Raw genomic sequence first — 17,249 nt, 5'->3', positions numbered from 1 at the left:
AGAGATTTTTGATTGCTAACAGCAGTGAGCTATAGAGAACACTGCTATCCTGTTCCTAGGGACAAGAGTTGTCCTTATGACCTAGCAGGTTGATTAAACTCAAGAGTTTTATGGACTTTCTAGGGCATTTTCTCACATAAGGTCCTATGGTTAACACTAGAACAAGAGGAAGAATATAAAAGTACATACTGTGAGGTTTATTCCTAGAATCATTCATCCTATTATATTTACTTTTCAATTAGTATCAATATTTATTAAAATAGTTATAATAAATATTAAAATTTAACTCAGCGATAAAAAGATAAAAAGTCAGTTTAAACATGAGTGAAGGATTTGAGCAGATATTTCTCCAAAGAAAATATACAAATGGCCAACATATTACACATGGAAAGATGCTCAATATTAGTCACCAGGGAAAAGCAAATTAAAATCACAATGAGATACTATCCTACACCCACCGGAATAGTTACAATGAAAAACAAAATTGAAAGTATTATTGGCAAAGAGTGGTAGAAACTGGAATCCTCATACACTGCTGGTGGGAATGTAAATTGCTGTGATGACTTTGGAAAATAGTTTATCAGTTCTTGAAGGAGGTAAACATAGAGTTACCTTGTGACACAGCATTTCTGCTTCTAGTTATATACACAAGATAATTGGAACAATAATTCACACAAAAACTAATGCATAAATATGTATAGTAGCATTATTCATAATCGCCAGAAGGTGGAAATGACCCATGTCTATCATTTGATGAATGGCTAAATAAAACGTGGCAAATTAATACAACAGATTATTATTCAGCCACAAAAAAATGAAGTACTGATACATGCTACAACATGGATAAATTATGAAAACATTATGTTAAATGAAAGAGGCCAGACACAAAAGGCAGCATATTATATAATCACATTTATATGAAATATCAAGAATAAGCAAATCCATATAGAGAGAATGTAGATTAGTAATTGCTCAGGGTTGGGGAAGGAGAAACAAAGGGTATGGGGTTTCTTCTTGGGGTAATGGAAATGTTTTGGATATAGTGGTGATAACTGTAAAACATTATGAGTATACATTGTCAAATGGTTAAAATGGTGAACTTTATTTTATGTAAATTTTTTATCAATAGAATCATAAAACAAAACAAAACAAAAAGAATCCACCTGCCAATGCAGGGGACGCAGGTTCGATCCCTGGTCCGGGAAGATCCCACGTGCCGCGGAGCAACTAAGCCCATGCGCCACAACTACTGAGCCTGCACTGTAGAGCCCATGAGACACAACTATTGAGCCTTCAAGCCACAACTACTGAAGCCCGTGTGCCTAGAGCCCGTGCTTCATAACACGAGAAGCCACTGCAATAAACTGGCACACTGCAACGAAGCGTAGCCCCAGCTCACCGCAACTGGAGAAAGCCCGTGTACAGCAACGAAGACCCAATGCAGCCAATAAATAAATTTTTTTAAAAAAGAACAAAAAATTTTTGTGGCCCATTAAGAATTTCTTCCACAGGTTGTTCTCTTAAATGTTCTGATATTTATACAAAAGAAATATTATAATGCCTAATTATGCTTTATTTCATGCTTCACAAAATAGAATAAATAATGAAGGTCCAGGGAAGATTTGAGGGCTAGTAGCTCAAGCAGCTTGAGGGAACGTGTCTGCAAGTCCTTAGTGTGTTGTTACTCCCCGTTCAGATCAATCTCATGGAACCCAGCTAATTCATAAAGAGTCTTCTCCACTTTGTACAGGGTAATCCTAGGGAAATTTCACAAAAACGTCACAAACAAGGATGACGATAGAAATTCTGTCAGTTGGTTTAAGAAAGCTCAGCTAGAGTTGAAATAGTTCAGATGGAAGCTGAGTTCCCTCTCTGGTGTAAATTTATCTCATGTATGAAGCCTATAGTTTCAAAGCAATACATCCCTGGAATGGTTTCCTGTCTCCAACCTGGGAAAAATGATGTTCTCCTTTGTAGATGTACAAAAACCATCGAGGGTTTTGAGTCCATTTCTAATCTGTACTCAAGCTCAGATATCTTTGTTGGGCAATAAAACCATGTATGCAACCACTTATTCAGCATCTCCAGAGAGACATCCCATAGGCCCTGAAGTTCAATACGGCCAACTCAACACGTGATTCTGCTTTTCTCTAAAGAGTTTGTATCTTGATTGTACAAAAATTAGCGTGGTGTTAGCTTTCACTTCATTTCTCCTGCCTCGGCGGTTCTCAACCAGGGGTGATTATCTTGTCCCCAGGGGACATTTGGCAACACCTGAAGACATTTTTAGATGTCACAACTGGGGGGAATGGACGCTAGTGAATCTGGCGGGCAGAGGCTAGGAATGTGGTTAAACAGCCTACAACGCACGGGACAGAACCTCCTGCTCCCAGCAAAGAATCATCTGGCCTAAAAGGTCACTAGCACAGAGGCTGAGACACCCTGCCCTACTCCATGGCCTGTAGCTTCTACCTCCTATGTATCTTTCAAATCTGCTCTATCCCAGCACGCCCTGTTTCAGGCCTTCATCACATCTCTCGTGGAATACAGCAGGATCCTAACTCATTTTCTTGCCACCCCGTTGCTTCCTTAGAAGGAAATGTCCACATCTCGCAAGCTGCCTCTCATCTTCAAGGTTCAGTTAACTCCTCAAGTATTAACTCCTCTGTGAAGCCGTCCCTGTCTGGCCTTCTCTCCGCCTCCCAGTCTCAGAGGCCTTTTGTCGGTAGATGCACCGTCACTTCACTGTCTCCCTGACTAGAACCTAAGTGTCTTCTGAGAAAGAACCTTAATATTCAGCCTCCATGAATAATAACACAACACAGTTGAATTAATGAACGATATACACTCTCACTGGTGCCGCTCATGACCAGAACTGGAAGGTGAGAAGACCGAGTTAGGTTGGGTTGGAGGCCAAGTGGGGACTGTGGTCACAGTGGCCTGCTGAGCTGGTCTGTGTGGCTGGTTACAGAGTCTGGCCACTGGCCTCATGACTGCTCAGTAGAGGCCCCGAAGCTAACCTGCCCTGACATGTGCTTGACATGTTTCACTGCAAGAGGTTTTCTACTGTGTTATGGACTTAACTTCTTCGGGCTTCAAAAGCCATTAATATGGTGAGAACCTGAAAAAGGCCAGAATACTACAGAGAGGAAAAGGGCAGGAACAATGAAAATTTCTGAACAGCATGCTGGCTTTGGCATTACTTTGATGCACATACAAAACTAGTGAAAGTGTTTGTTTAAAAAGAGTTCAACCATTTTCTGTTGCTTTTTTGGCTTTTGCTCTAACAGTCTCAAGGCTACTGATGAATTCAGCATTCTTCCCCTCCTAGTCCTCCTCTGTCAGAGAGGAGCGCCAGCACAACTTTTTCTTACAGGCACCTTCTTACATTTTTATGATTAACAAGTTAACAAACTCTAGAGAGGTCTTCTCTCACTCCTCTCTCTCTATTCTGTGTTTGTGTGTGTGGGTGTGTGTACGTGTGTGTGCGTGCACGTGTATATGTGTATGTACGGTATATGACAGCATTGTCTATGACAGCAGCAAATTACTTACAACCTATACATCTTTCATTAGAGCAGTCAATAAATTACAGTATAACCTGGCATAGGAGGTAGGTATTAATACACAGCCAACAATGTAAATGTGGATTCGACACTGAGAGATGATTTATTAGTTAATAAGAAAGAAAGGTTTGGAAATCATATATAGGGTACCCTATTGTGAAGGTGCACTTGAGCACACGTGTGCATATGTGTGTATACGCAGAAGGTCTGGCAATATAAATATCTTTAGCTGATAGAATCACAGGTGATTTTTTCTTCTGCTTCTGCTTTCTACTTTCTCCACAATATTTCCAAAGTAACATTTGTTTCTTTCTCCTGCTAATAAAAGTAACACATTCTCCAGATTTTCAACAATGCATATGTAACACTTAACAGTTATAGAAAACAGGAACCCTCCAGATACCTGGATGGCTCCCTCTCCTCCTTTCCTTCTTAACTCAGATGATACCCTTTTGGGGAGCTTCCCCAACCACCTGATTGAAAGCTGCACCCATCTCACCCCCTACTTTATTTTGGCCATCATGTACCTCGCCTTGTGACATGCATTCTATGTCCTGTCATTGTGTGTATTCCTTCACTAGCACACAAGCTCTCCCAAAGGCAGGGAATTTTATTTTGTTCACTGCTATAGCCCCAGAGCCTAGAACAATGCCTGACACATTGTAGGCACCAACTAGATATCTATTAAAGTAATGAATAAAAATACATTTGTTTTAAAAAAGAAGCTTTGTCTTTATTAATAATAAACCAGTGAGGTTCAGTTTAAAATAACATTAAAAAGATGTTATGTCTTTTCATGCAGTGTTAGCCCTTTATTACAAGGACCACTTTGAGCTGATGAAAGCTATGAACCCTCCTCTTCCTGCTCCCCCCACCTCCCCAAATCCAATACAATTTCAAGATATACGGAGACTTTCCTGAAGTCTGTCTATGAACTTCTAAAAGGGTCCACTGACCCCAGGGTAAGAGCATCTGGTTTAAAATATGTCATCTGGCTTGGAATCATGATTTCCTCCCTATTCTAGTGATTCAAGCAACATATGTGACTCAAATATCAGTCTTCCCCCGTCCCATCATTAGCCAATTAAATGTTAAAGGGATTCCTTCTATGCAGGATTCACCTGTTAGCGAGGGTACACACAATGTTTGCAGCTGAGAACATGAGGAACACCCATATGAAAGCTGAAAAATCGAGTTAATAATCCAGAGATTTCAAACAGTATAGATATTTACAGAGCACAGCCCAAACATCTGGTAAAGTGAATTTTTTGCTTGTCAGCTGAAAGTCTGGAGTCACAATCTCAGACAGATAGAAAAAAGCAGGATCTCTTCCACGTAGAATATACATTTTAAATTTTATCGTTTAAAGAGCAAAATAACAGGGAATATGCACATTTACCCAAGTGAAGGGTTCCACTAAATAGAAGAGAAATCAGATACTTTGTAATAAAGACCATCCAACTAAAAACTGCATATGAGATCAGGGCAACGACAAGAGTGACTTGACTTTGTGTTTCATCTCAATGGGCACACCTTATTCATAACTGTCTCCACGAAAACTAGGCTAGGTCTCAGCAGGCAACAGTCACAGTTATTAAGCAAGTAAATACTCCACCACTCCCGTGCTCGCCTTTATTTCTTTATGTCTTCAGTCTCGTCTGGCTCTTTCTCTTGATGCTCTCTTTCCCACCTCATTTCTTTTAACTCTTGTCTGTATTTCCGTTCAATGAACCGCTTCTGATGGGCCATCTGGGGAAAGTTATCTGACAAGAGGAGATATATTTTACACTTAATAAAGGAGAGCCACCAGTGCACAGGATGACGCAAACTAAACATACACACATACAAGCAAACGTATTCATAGGGAATCTATATAGTTGCATTTTGCAAGGCAAGAGGAAAAAACTGTTTGTTTTCTTCTCTTATTCTGTTATCATTCAGGTCACAGTGGAAGTCTGGGTCGGCACTTGATTCCAGATTTCAATATCTGATGGGAACTTGAGCATAAGAGGCACCGAAATACACAGAAATGTTAAAACATGGACGTGTGGCTTCAGAATGTTTCCAGCTAGGTGTTTTAACACAGCTCTCCTGCCAACAAGTGATTTTCAGGGAGAGATTAAAGGCTATAGCAAAAGGGAGAGTATATTTTTACAAAGCTTCAGCCAAAAACTTCAAACAAATGATATTATCACACCAACAATTAAAGTTTCTGAAAAGAGTAAAAAAATGATCAGATGGACAAAAGGAGGACACATCCTCAATCATTACTTCTGATAATTCAGTTTGTGAAGTTGACCATGAGAAGCCCAAAGCTATACGGGCAGCAGCAGGTCAAGTAGAGCACTTTCATTTGGTGAAAGGAAACATGTTACTCAATAGCAGCATTTCAGCTACGTTTAGTCTGATATTTGACTCTGTTCAAGAGTGTTGACACAGTGGAAATCTTGATTAGGATGTAAAAATTTTACAGTTCGGTCATTTGTGGTATATAATGAGTGCAGCAATGGAGTGAGAAATCAAATATGGAACAAGAAAAAGTCATTTTACACACTTAGTCAACAAACACACACTTCAGCAAGAAACATTACAAAGGGATGCATGCACAAATGAGAGCAACACAAGTTATCTGGTAACAGAGGAAAACGACATTGTTCTCCCTAACCGCGTATGGTCTGTTAAACATAAGAGGTACTACTTCATATTTAAAAATAGGAAGAATCAGAGAGCGTGACATGTTTGGGAGAAAGTCTGATTTTCTTAAGGTTGAAGCATAATAAAGTGGACATAAATATATAGTATATTCCGAACCCTCCCTTCCTTTTAACCCCATCTCACCCCAGGTGGGAGGAGGGACAGGGAGGGTCGTAGGAAAAAGATCTGAAAGGCAGGGCGTGATCACCTAAGACAGAAGAGTCAGTGATTGACTTTAAACAGAAGAGGAACATAATGCATCTGTATTTTAGAAATAAAACAGCAATAAAATCCTATTCTGTAAATGATATTAAATTGATTCCTTATGTATTGTATAAAACACAGGTTTCAAGTATTAAGAGTACTTAAGCCCACAACTCAGATCTGACTGTAGATAAGCTTTTAGAATATATCTTTATAATAAGCCCTTTTCCTACAAAGTAAAGTTATACTCCACACACACATGCAATGTAAGTGTGTACATATATTACATAGATACATGAACACTTAAAAACATTCCCCCAGCCATCCTTACATTGGGAGAGTATAGTTATAGGGACATTTTTGATGGGTACACTTGGGTTGGTAAATACAGGACAAACACAGCTCTCTATCTGTTCTGGTAAATAAAATTTTATTGGAACACAGACACCAGCCATCTGCATACTACCCGAGCCTACAGGCTGCGATGGCAGAGTTGCATAACTGTGACAGGGTATTTCCTGTCTGGTCCTTTATAGAAAATGTTTGTCAACCTCTGGGATAATTTATTTAAACATTTCCCTACTTTCAAACATGTAGTTTGATTGACCGGTTGATTTTTTGGCTATTATAAACCAAGCTGTCACAATTATCGTGGTATGTGAACACGAGCTCAGAGCTCCAATTATTTTCTTAGGTTTGACTTCTAGAAATGAAATCTCTAGATCAAAGGGTACAAACATCTTTAAGGACCTGATACATACAGCCAAACTGCTTTCCAGCAGTTTAAACAATTCCCTGCCACCAGTGGGTATGTGGAGGCCGGTCTCAGAATCAGCCATCTCTCCAGTACTGTTTTATGGTTGAAAGCAAACAAAAAAAACCTCAAAAGATCACCTTTAACAATCTTATAGGTGGAAAATGGAGTCTCGTTTTTATTTTAATATGTGATTGTACATATATAAAAAAAAAAGCTCCACAACAGAGTCAACAAAACTCTCAGTGAAGAGTCCATGGACATGGGACCCTGAAACACTAGCTTCTGCCGCCAGGACTCCTCCCCCCACCCACAAGCTACTGCCGATTGCGGCCTGGCTCCTGGCCCTCCTGCCTTTCCTGGAATCTCTCCCAGGCTGAGCAGCCTGGGCCTCTTGACCTTTAGCTTCCCGCACTTTGCTCTCGCCCACACTGAGCTGGCGTTTGAAGAGTGATGGAACTGCACCGTCAGGTTCTGCCCACAGGTTCTGCTGAGCGGCATGATATACCTCAGAAGAAAACTTCCTTGCACTTAAGCCTCCAATTTACAAAAGACTCTGCAGTTCCCTACAGGGTCAATTATATAATTGAAGTTTCTTCAACCCAGCCCTCCCACTCTTGGGAATCCATCCCCTAGAACTAAAAGCTGCAATATAGAGACTTTTATTATCAACAGTGATAAAAAGACAGAGACAGTGTCCACCAAAAATTTTTAAAGCTGAATAAAATACAGCATATCCACAGCATGAAATATTAGGCAGCCCTTAAGAAAGAATGAACTGGAGCCACTATGACCCACAGGGCTGCCTGTGATGTATTATTTAGCAAGAAAAGAAAGATGCAGAGAAGTACATAAATATCCTGCTTTAATAAAACAATGGCCCAAAACTAAAAAGAAAAAAACCTTCACAGGTTTAAGATTTTAGAAGTATAAAGAAATATATAGAATGAAATATATACTAAGTCACTCACATGGGTTACCTGTGCTGACAGTGGGACTCTATGAAAAATAGGAAAATGAAAATCAAAAAGCATTTGGGAATACTTTTTTAAAAAAAATTATAAGCCCATTTGATACACATCTTACATTCTACTACATCCGTGTGGAGAATAATTATGAAGAAAAGAAGATCACATTTTATCAGTACTTACCATTTTTCTACTTCCCCATTTTCTTTCCATAAAACACTCATTACATTAGGAACATATAATTATAGAAAAAGAGATAGGCTTACATTTTTCAAGGGCATCCATTGCTGCTCCCATTTCTGCTTGCTGGATACTATTACATAAAATAAAGACAAGGCACACTTTAACTTAAAGATTTTTTTTTTCAAAAACACACAGTATGGCTCTAAATTATTCCAGCTGATTTTCATATTCGGTGCATAAAATTTTATCTGATTACTTCTACTGTCACATAGTGAATTGCACAGATAGGAATACACACAAGGGCATGAAGAAATGTCATTTATTTGAAAAAAGCCTGTTTAAGTTATTCATTCCTGTTTAAGTCATTCATTTCAACACTGCAATAAAATGCTTTCCATTTATATTAGGTCTTCAGTATTTCTTACTTAAATTTGAACATCCTCAGCGTAAAGTTTAAGAAGCAAAGAGTAAAAAAAATACACGTATAGACAGACTTCAAATCAATTCTCAGTTTAAGATATAAAGTGGAAGGTTCAAAGAAAGGTGATAACATACAAAATTCTTTTTACCTGAAGGTGTGAGCATTTCCACAAAGCTCAAGTGAGCAGTAATAAGAGATCAAGTGTCTAATGGCTGTGTCATGCATGACATGTTTTATAAAATGCTTGCAGCAGTGTTGGGTAACTTAAACTGGACAGACCTTACCTGTGCTCCAGGTAATGTGGTTTTCTCAAGGTAGCCAAAAGCCTTTTACGCAATGGCGTTCCCACTGCTCAAGGCTGATTCTCAAATTCGGGGCTGAGCTTGGTGGGGACATTAAGCTTTGGAATTCACTTTGCTATTACCCTCGAATGCTCTATACTCTAAGTTTAAAAAGACAGGCTGCAGAGTTTGGAAATACCAAGCAGGTACTTCTCAGACACACAGGATGTTCACGTGAAGAAATTTACAGTATCTTCTTCTCATACCTTGGTCCTTTCCCACAGCCGATTCTTTCTCCCTTGAAGTAGACAGCCACGGTGTAGGTCCTAGCATGGGATGGCCCCACTGTCTGCAGAGTCCTGAAAGGAAAAGGAAAAACATTGATTCTGTAAAGTGTTACTTAATTGTTATTGCCAATATATAACTCCAAGAAAAACCGTGTGACTTATTGCTTAGAGAGAGGAAGGTAAAAATAATAAGAAAAAGGAGTAAGGTTTTGATTTGCTAACATGACAAATATAGAGAGCTTTGAAGTAGGAAACTTTCCAAATTCTACAGTGGATTTTTATATACATATAATATTTGCCCCAAAGCATTATCAACAGTATCTGAAGGCAAACAATGAAGTGTAAAATATTCTTAAACAATTTCAAAGTGTTATTCCAAGTATCATAAAATTAACAAACTTCTATCAGTGAAAAGTGAGCCATTTCAGTCTGTTCATTGTTTTTCAGTGCTAATCACAGCAAAAAAATCATAAATATTGGGTAATACACCTCAAGCCACATAACTATTGGGTAATACACCTCACATCCTTCATGGATTCTTTCTAACGTCTGATATCTTATCTAAAAGATCAGAAAATATATTTAATTTCTGAAATATCAGAGATTGTTTCAAAGGTATGCTGCGATGCGGCATGCATAACACAATTGCCAAAAAACAAAACTCCAGGTACTCTGGATTTTAATGACAAGGTGCAGATTTCAAGTGCAGTAAAACTGATAACTTCATGGAAAAGGGAAATTAAAAGTTGCCACCAAAGATAATGGAATGAACACAGTAATCTTGAAAAAACTATGTAAAACAACCCCATCATCCTGATAAAAAAGAACAAGCTCATCGCGTACTTTCATTTGGGGGATTTATGAGAAGGGAGCAGTCATTTCCTTTGTGTGTATGTGCTCACTAGGATGAAAGTACACGGACAGCTTCTTAAAGGTAGCACTTATTATAGTAATCATGCCGGCGCAGTGAGAAGTTTATCATCCTCATTTTATTTATTGAACTTTAATTATCACTTTGATGAGGAAATACTTTGAGCCTTTCATATAATACAGTCTGGATGCTCATTATGCTTATTAGGTACATATTAAAGTGCTATTTCTAAACATTTGGGTTTTTTCCCCAATAAATAAAGGAAACATTGTTTAGCAGTGACAGCTTCTTGGGACAATTTATAGCAGCCTGCTGTGAAGTGACTCAACCTTCTCTTGGCCTCAGTTTTTCTTTTAGTGAGAGAGCCTATAACGTGTTGTGACTATTAAATAAAAACATAAAAAAGGATTTAAAATTCCTGGCTGCCACTCTGGTGTTTTCCCTTGAGTACTGTGAAGTTTGAGAAAGTTCACAGGAGGGAGGCTTTTATTCCATATGAAACACTCACACAAATGTGCGTACTTGCACCCCTGTGTGTACAGAGACGGGGGTAACCCAGGACTAAAACTAGATACTTAAACATCTTTAAAAACACATATCCAGACCATTACACTTATTCTGATAATCCCTCCCTTTTATAACTCCTCTTTGAAACCACCTTCTGAAACCGCTTTCTGAGTGTCTCAAGGTAATTACTCTACTTGAGTCAAACCTGTTTTTATCAAAACTGGTGTTGTGTGTAGTGACCTGTGTTTCCTTTGAATGACTTTTGGCTACTACTCAAAGGATAAAGATGTGTCACTAAAGATATTCAAATGTACACGGCAGTTTTTGGTACACATTCTGAAAAAAAAGTTCCGAATATTTGAATAACATAGCAGCGGTGAAGAACCGCCCTGCTTCTTCCAGCGACTGCCTATCAGGTGATCAGGTCAGAGGCCAGCAGGCCTTCAAAGAGAGTGGAGAGACACCCAAGTATCGTTACAAACAAACAAGCACACACCATCTAATCTAGATGTGTAGGCAGCAGGGGTTACAAGGAATAAGAGGGCAGCTGTAAGAATGTATATGAAACAATTTAACCCAATTTTTTCTTATCTTGATCTCCTCATCTTAGCATGTCTTTCTCCCAGGGAGCAGTTCTCTGAGCATTTTAGATAATTAAATGTGACCCACTTACTTAGAGCTAAAAGACTGAGAGGCCCAAAGAGTTTCAGTGTTGGGCCCAGTCAGAGTCAAGAAATCGCCATCCTAAGCAGAGAGAGGGAAAAAAAAAAAAATCTCCATCCAGGACTCTTGTCACTGCTACCCCGACAGTGATTAGCTTTTCCTCCAGGCACGTGCAGTATTACTCCAAGCTTCCCGACCCAATAGCCCGTGGGCAGCACATACTCACTTGTACAGAGGAATGTCTGGCTCTTTTCCTTCTGTCCTAAGTGTCAAGCAACACTGCTGAAGCTGGGATTTGGGGTCATTCCAATCCTGATTCAAGATGAACTCCTGCAACAAGTCCCCAAACAGTATTTAGTAAAGGGTTCTAGAATCACCAAGCATAGAGGACACAACCAATTTGAACTTTCTAGGAGCTTACTTTTAATCGAGGAAAGAAACAAACATTCATGAAAGTATGAACATATTCCAAATCCTTATCAATGTACAGCGCTGCAATAAATGCTGAAAAAGAGAATATGTAAAAATAAGCCACAATGCACTGGCATTTACTAGAAAGAGCACAAGATTTTAAGAAACGTTAACTTCCAAGCCCTCTTTGTTTTTTAGCATTACCATTTCATCTTTCTTCAAATAAGAACTACTGTTTCTCACTAATATTAGAATCAGCAATAGAGATGTGTGATTAAGATGCAAAACCACAAAGACCAAATTACGTTTGGCTAAGGACTAGATGAATAATTAGTTACAATGATACACAAAATGCTGCTGTATAGCAGGGAAAGAATGATGTCTGGGAACACAATCATGTTAACATCAAATAAATTAAAATAAAACTTCGAGATCAGTTACGCCAGAATGAGCACATCCTTGGGGCCTGTTTTCTAAACACCAGTCTCCAGGAGATCACCCATTAATAAGGGTTAATGTTACATTCCATAAACAGAAATGGGACAACGTATAGATTCAATCTGCCGAAACAGAGAAAAAGTTAATACTAGGCTTGATGACAATGTAACAATATAACCAAATCTGCTTTAATAAATGGTGACCCCAAAGACAATTTCATTAAAAGGTATCTTAACCACATAAACAACTGGCGAGTTATCAAAAGAAGGAATAAAGATAGCTTTAGTTGAGCTTAAGAAAAAAAAAAAAAAGGCCAGTGAGACTGATCACTCAATTTTTTTGTAATTTTAATCTCCAATTTTCCTTTAGTTGAAAAAGAAGTTCTTTTAAGTTCCTTAGATTGCCTTTGCACTTTGTAAGTCAGCTGATTTTGCATGGTAGACTTTAATATTTGTATATAATTCCAGTTGCCAAAAACACCATAACATTAAAAAAACAAAAAACAAAAAAAAAAACGGTTCCAAGGCCCAGTGAATGGCCCACTTATTTTAAAGTGGCATCAGAAACAATAAAATTGTGTGTATAATCCTTTAGTTAGCTATAATAGGATTCCTTATAATGCTACCAGACCGTATCAGAAACTGCAAAAGATGACAGCACTGTCCATACAGCTTTGAGTCACTCACAACAACAGATAATAGTTTTAGTATTTAGTGAGTAAATTACCTTCTTTCTTCTATGCCGCCCCTATCTAAAGGCTGCCGGGTGGCAAAAACAGCTATGATTCACTATTTCCAATCTTCCCATCCTGTTACTGTTTCTCACAAAGAGATGTGGTGGCTGGGCACTAGGATGGAGGGGTGCAGTGAGAGCTGTGGGCAGGGAGCACTAGTGAGCACAGACTGAACATAAATTCATTCACAAGTCTTAATTCCAAATCATTCTCCTTCAAACAGGCTTCGGAGAGAAGCACAGATAAAAATTTAACTAGAGAAGAGGTTTCTTGAGTTAGAACATAATAATAATGAGAAGCAGCATAACTGTTGGTCCATGTGATTTAAACTTTGAATCTGCAGGTTAAGAGAAAAGCTTTATTCCGTAGGACTCACACTCCAAAAGGTCAGCCAAGGTCTTGGTCCTAAGGGCCACGGGCCTCTTGGTCTTGTCATTGGTGATGGCGTATTCCTGCATGCCCAGTTCCTCTGCCACCTTGGCTTGAGTTCTGTTATTCACCAAAGAGCTTCGCAACAGCTGGCCAAAAGGAATTGAGGTACACTTAGAAACCATTTCCCTCTTGGTGTCTCTCTTGCTCCTGTGTTGGGTCCGAGCAGCCTAGACCGTCTCACTGACAGGGACACCTAGGCAGGCAATGGCTTAAGTTCTCAACCACCACCCCCTCGGCGGCAGACAAATTCCACATGCTTCTGGTTTCTCCTTGATGACTTACTCTGCTCCTGGATTTTACCTCACTGACATTTAAATCGTTCATTTAGTTGTTTAGTAGCAGTGAGCAGTGTTGGGGGAGATGCCGTACTATATTAAAGGTCAAAGATTCCACTAAGTTTAATGTTACTAAACGAAGGAGGATTAAAACTTTTAAAAATCAACTTACTGAATTCTAATTTACATACAATAAAATGCACCCATTTTAAGTATAGTTAAATGAGTTTTGACAAGCTTCTACATTTCCATCACCCCAAACAAGTTCCCTGGCCCCTTGGTGATCGATCAATCCAATCCATCTACCATCAGGCAAGCTTGACCTACTTTCTGTCACTGCACATTAGTTTTAAAGGAGCATGTTTTAAAAAGTCAAAAATAAGCTTCACGTTTTACGGCACTGAAGCTAATTCTGATATTATAGTATTTGGGGAAGTGATGCTTTAGTATTATTTAAAATATTTAAATTATTTACAGTGTTACTTTTGTTCTTTAATGATTTACATTGATATATATATCAGATTTATATATATATAAAGATTATATATACTGTGTATCCTGACTCATAGTTTTTCAAGCTGAGACCCTTTATTTTTAATCGAATTAAAATATAATTTTCATGTTTCAACTTCAGGAATTCCAAACAAAAATTTCTACTAGGAATTTCAGGCAGCTAGGAATCCTCTAAGGACTATCCAAGTAGTAACTTTAAACAGTGCATGAAAATCGTACAACCAGTCCACTGTAGAAGTGCCTATAAAACAAGCATGGTTTCGGAATTTAACAGTCACTGATCACTCACTAGGGGAAGGTGTGGGGGGAGGCCGGAGAAAGCAGGGAGATACAAAGATAAGAACTCACCAAGCAAAAGCTGAAAGTATTTATCCCCAGTCTCTAAGATGTGGGGGAATAACGTACCTAAAACTGGAATTTTTTTCTTACAACAGATGAAACAAACTCTTGGTCTAGTACAATTCTTTCCTGCTAAGGAATAACCCTGACACCACGGCCAAGGAACAGGAAGCAGCTGCAAGTCATGCTTGTATGACACCCCCTGCTGTTCCACGTCGCACTTTATTAGATGCAAGTTTTATGCTCTGTGGCTCCATAGTGTCAACTGAGCTTATGAAAATCAAGATTTATTCTCAATGCCTGAGATTGCATCCTTGACAATAGATAAATAAGAAACAATATGTTCTTAATTTGTCTGACAATGATTTATGGAGCAGAAATACAACTTGATCCTCATAAGCCATGCTTGCTGTTGAGTTACAGACTTATTCTTTGCTTGTCTCTGCTCCTTTCCTCCTGATTTCCCCTAATTCGATCTTTTCTTCAACATAGTGTTTCATTAAAATTAGTATCAACAGAGAAACTCTAAATTAAAAAGGCCTGGCATATAGCGTTAAAAGAAGACACAACCAGGGAATTCCCTGGCGGTCCAGTGGTTAAGACTTGAGCTTTCACTGCTGTGGCCCGGGTTCAATCCCTGGTTGGGGAACTAAGATCCCTCAAGCTGCATGGCACAGCCAAACAAAACAAAACAAAACAAAAACACAACCAATAGGGAGCCAACGAGTCTAATAACCTGTAATTACAGAATAACTGAGCTGGAAGGGAGACATCTTTTTTAGTTTGGATTTATAATGGGGGAGGGGGAGCTACATAAAGTACAGGCTATGGGGGCCAGGAGGGCTATTTTGTGACCATGGCTATGCTGAGGGAACTGGGTTCTGTCTCGGTATATGCTTTTGGTGCGAGAAGACTCTAATTTGGGCTGCATGTATGGAGATTTCATGCCTTAGAATCAACAAGCCTGATGTACATATGGGCTCACACAAACCAAAATACATCACTGCCTTCCAGCATCAGGGCTCCTCATTCAGTGCTGTGTAGTAATGCTGTCTGACACGGAAGGAGGAAAGCAGTGAAGATGGAAACAGAAACACTACCAATTTTATTTAAGATAAGGCCCCGACGGGTCTTCAAGCACCAGCAGGGTGGCCAGCAGAAAGTCAGATCTTTCAGTTCTTGCCAAAACTTAGATCCTGAACCACAAGTCAGTGGGAGAGAAGGAAGATAGAGACCATCCATATTTGTAGAGTCAGTTTAAATTTAGAAGATGAGTTGAAAAGAGGTACGACCGTGCTCTTTATTTAAACAAGAAAGTATGAATGGCAGTTCTTTAAATGACAACCTCCATCCTTGGCCTTTGCTGAACTCTATTTCAGAATAATTCATGTTGTTTGCCAACGAGTGAGATCAAGAGGGGATCACAAGGCAAAAAACCACCTGAAGTTACGGCAATTCAGTGCGGCAGCTGGGGAGGCTGATGCAACACCAGGCCCTGTGCTGTTGGCTGAAGACCCTGAGGGGACCGACATCCCGTGGCTGCCCTCTGAGAGCTGCTAATCTCTGAAGGAAGCCACACACAAAGTGGCCACTGCAAAGCATTGTGGCAGCTGCAGTGACAGCAGAGGCCACAGCGCACGCAGGTGCTCCTCTCCCACACAGCCTTCCCAAAAGGCCTCCTGGAGGACTTCACCTGAGTAAAAATGTTTCAGAGGCTTGTTGACCTGGCTGTTACATCAGAATCATTAGTTAGTTCTGACATACTGGTGCTCAGACCTCTTCCAAGAACCAAGGGATTAGAATTTCTGGACAAATACATTTTTAAAATTTTCATGTAGGTGGATTCTGATGAAGGTAGAGTCAGAACTGAAAAGAATGAATCTGCCAGTGGGAGAAGAATGGGTGCTATGGGCTGAATGTTTGTGTCACCCCAAAATTCATGTGTTGAAAGCCTAACCCCTAAGGATGATGGTGTTAGGAGGTGGGAGCCCTTGGAAGGTGATTAGGGCATGAGGGTGGCGCCCTCATGAATGGGATCAGTGCCCTTATAAAAGAGGCCCTGTATTGATCTCTATCCCCTTCCACCCTGTGAGGTACGATGAGAAATCTGCGAGCCAGGAGACAGCCCTCACCTGATCCTGCTGGCACTCTGATCTCAGACTTTCAATCTCCAGAACTGTGAGCAGTATATTTCTGCTGTTCATAAGTCAGCCAGTCTGTGGTATTTTGCTATAGCAGCCTGAACAGACTCAGACAGCAGGAAAGGGCTTTCCAGGAAGAGGAAACAGCTCTATCAAAAGCAAGGGGCCATGACACAGTGAGGTGATTCCTGGGTGGAACTGGGGGACAAATATGAGCCTGGTGGGGAAGTGCTGATACAGGTGAGGGTGGCCAGCCTCTGGGCAGACAGAGTCTTGCAGGTGATGTAAAGTCTGTACTTTCTTACCAGGGAAGAGGAATCCCACAGGGTGTCAAATGGGAGCAGTGACAAGATAACTTTTTGATTTTAGAAAGATCATTTTGGTGGACGGATTTTAACGGGTAAGATGTGAAGCTGGAAAACCTGCAGATGTTGATGCTATAAATTGCTATTTTACAAAGAAGAAAATTTTTTTAGTAGAAATCTAGATAACAGACATTAAGCACCCAACGGAGCATGAGATAGTTATTAGGCTGTTTTACAAACAATGCCTTGAGTTAGATGTACTA

The 17,249-nt window shown here is 39.6% G+C and overlaps 1 protein-coding gene across 5 annotated transcripts in view; it reads right to left on the bottom strand.

The window, feature by feature from the left end:
* Positions 1 to 258: 258 nt before the first annotated feature.
* DROSHA (drosha ribonuclease III) overlaps positions 259 to 17,249 on the bottom strand; it is a 165,528-nt gene continuing 148,537 nt past the window's right edge. For 3 of the 5 annotated variants that reach the window (XM_057708554.1, XM_057708555.1, XM_057708556.1), the window contains 6 exons: positions 13,358 to 13,499; positions 11,821 to 11,903; positions 11,626 to 11,729; positions 9,338 to 9,430; positions 8,453 to 8,499; positions 259 to 5,329 (listed from right to left, as the gene is read on the bottom strand). In XM_057708554.1, the coding sequence (XP_057564537.1) occupies positions 5,199 to 5,329; positions 8,453 to 8,499; positions 9,338 to 9,430; positions 11,626 to 11,729; positions 11,821 to 11,903; positions 13,358 to 13,499 (600 nt within the window). In that variant the 3' untranslated portion in view covers positions 259 to 5,198. Of the gene's footprint in view, positions 5,330 to 8,452; positions 8,500 to 9,337; positions 9,431 to 11,624; positions 11,730 to 11,820; positions 11,904 to 12,858; positions 13,121 to 13,357; positions 13,500 to 17,249 lie in introns of those variants that run through there. The other 2 variants (XM_057708558.1, XM_057708557.1) reach the window with 2 other exon arrangements.

This window comes from Hippopotamus amphibius, chromosome 15, assembly GCF_030028045.1.
Source record: "Hippopotamus amphibius kiboko isolate mHipAmp2 chromosome 15, mHipAmp2.hap2, whole genome shotgun sequence".
NCBI lineage: Eukaryota > Metazoa > Chordata > Mammalia > Artiodactyla > Hippopotamidae > Hippopotamus > Hippopotamus amphibius.
This window is presented reverse-complemented; position numbering and strand designations above follow the sequence as displayed.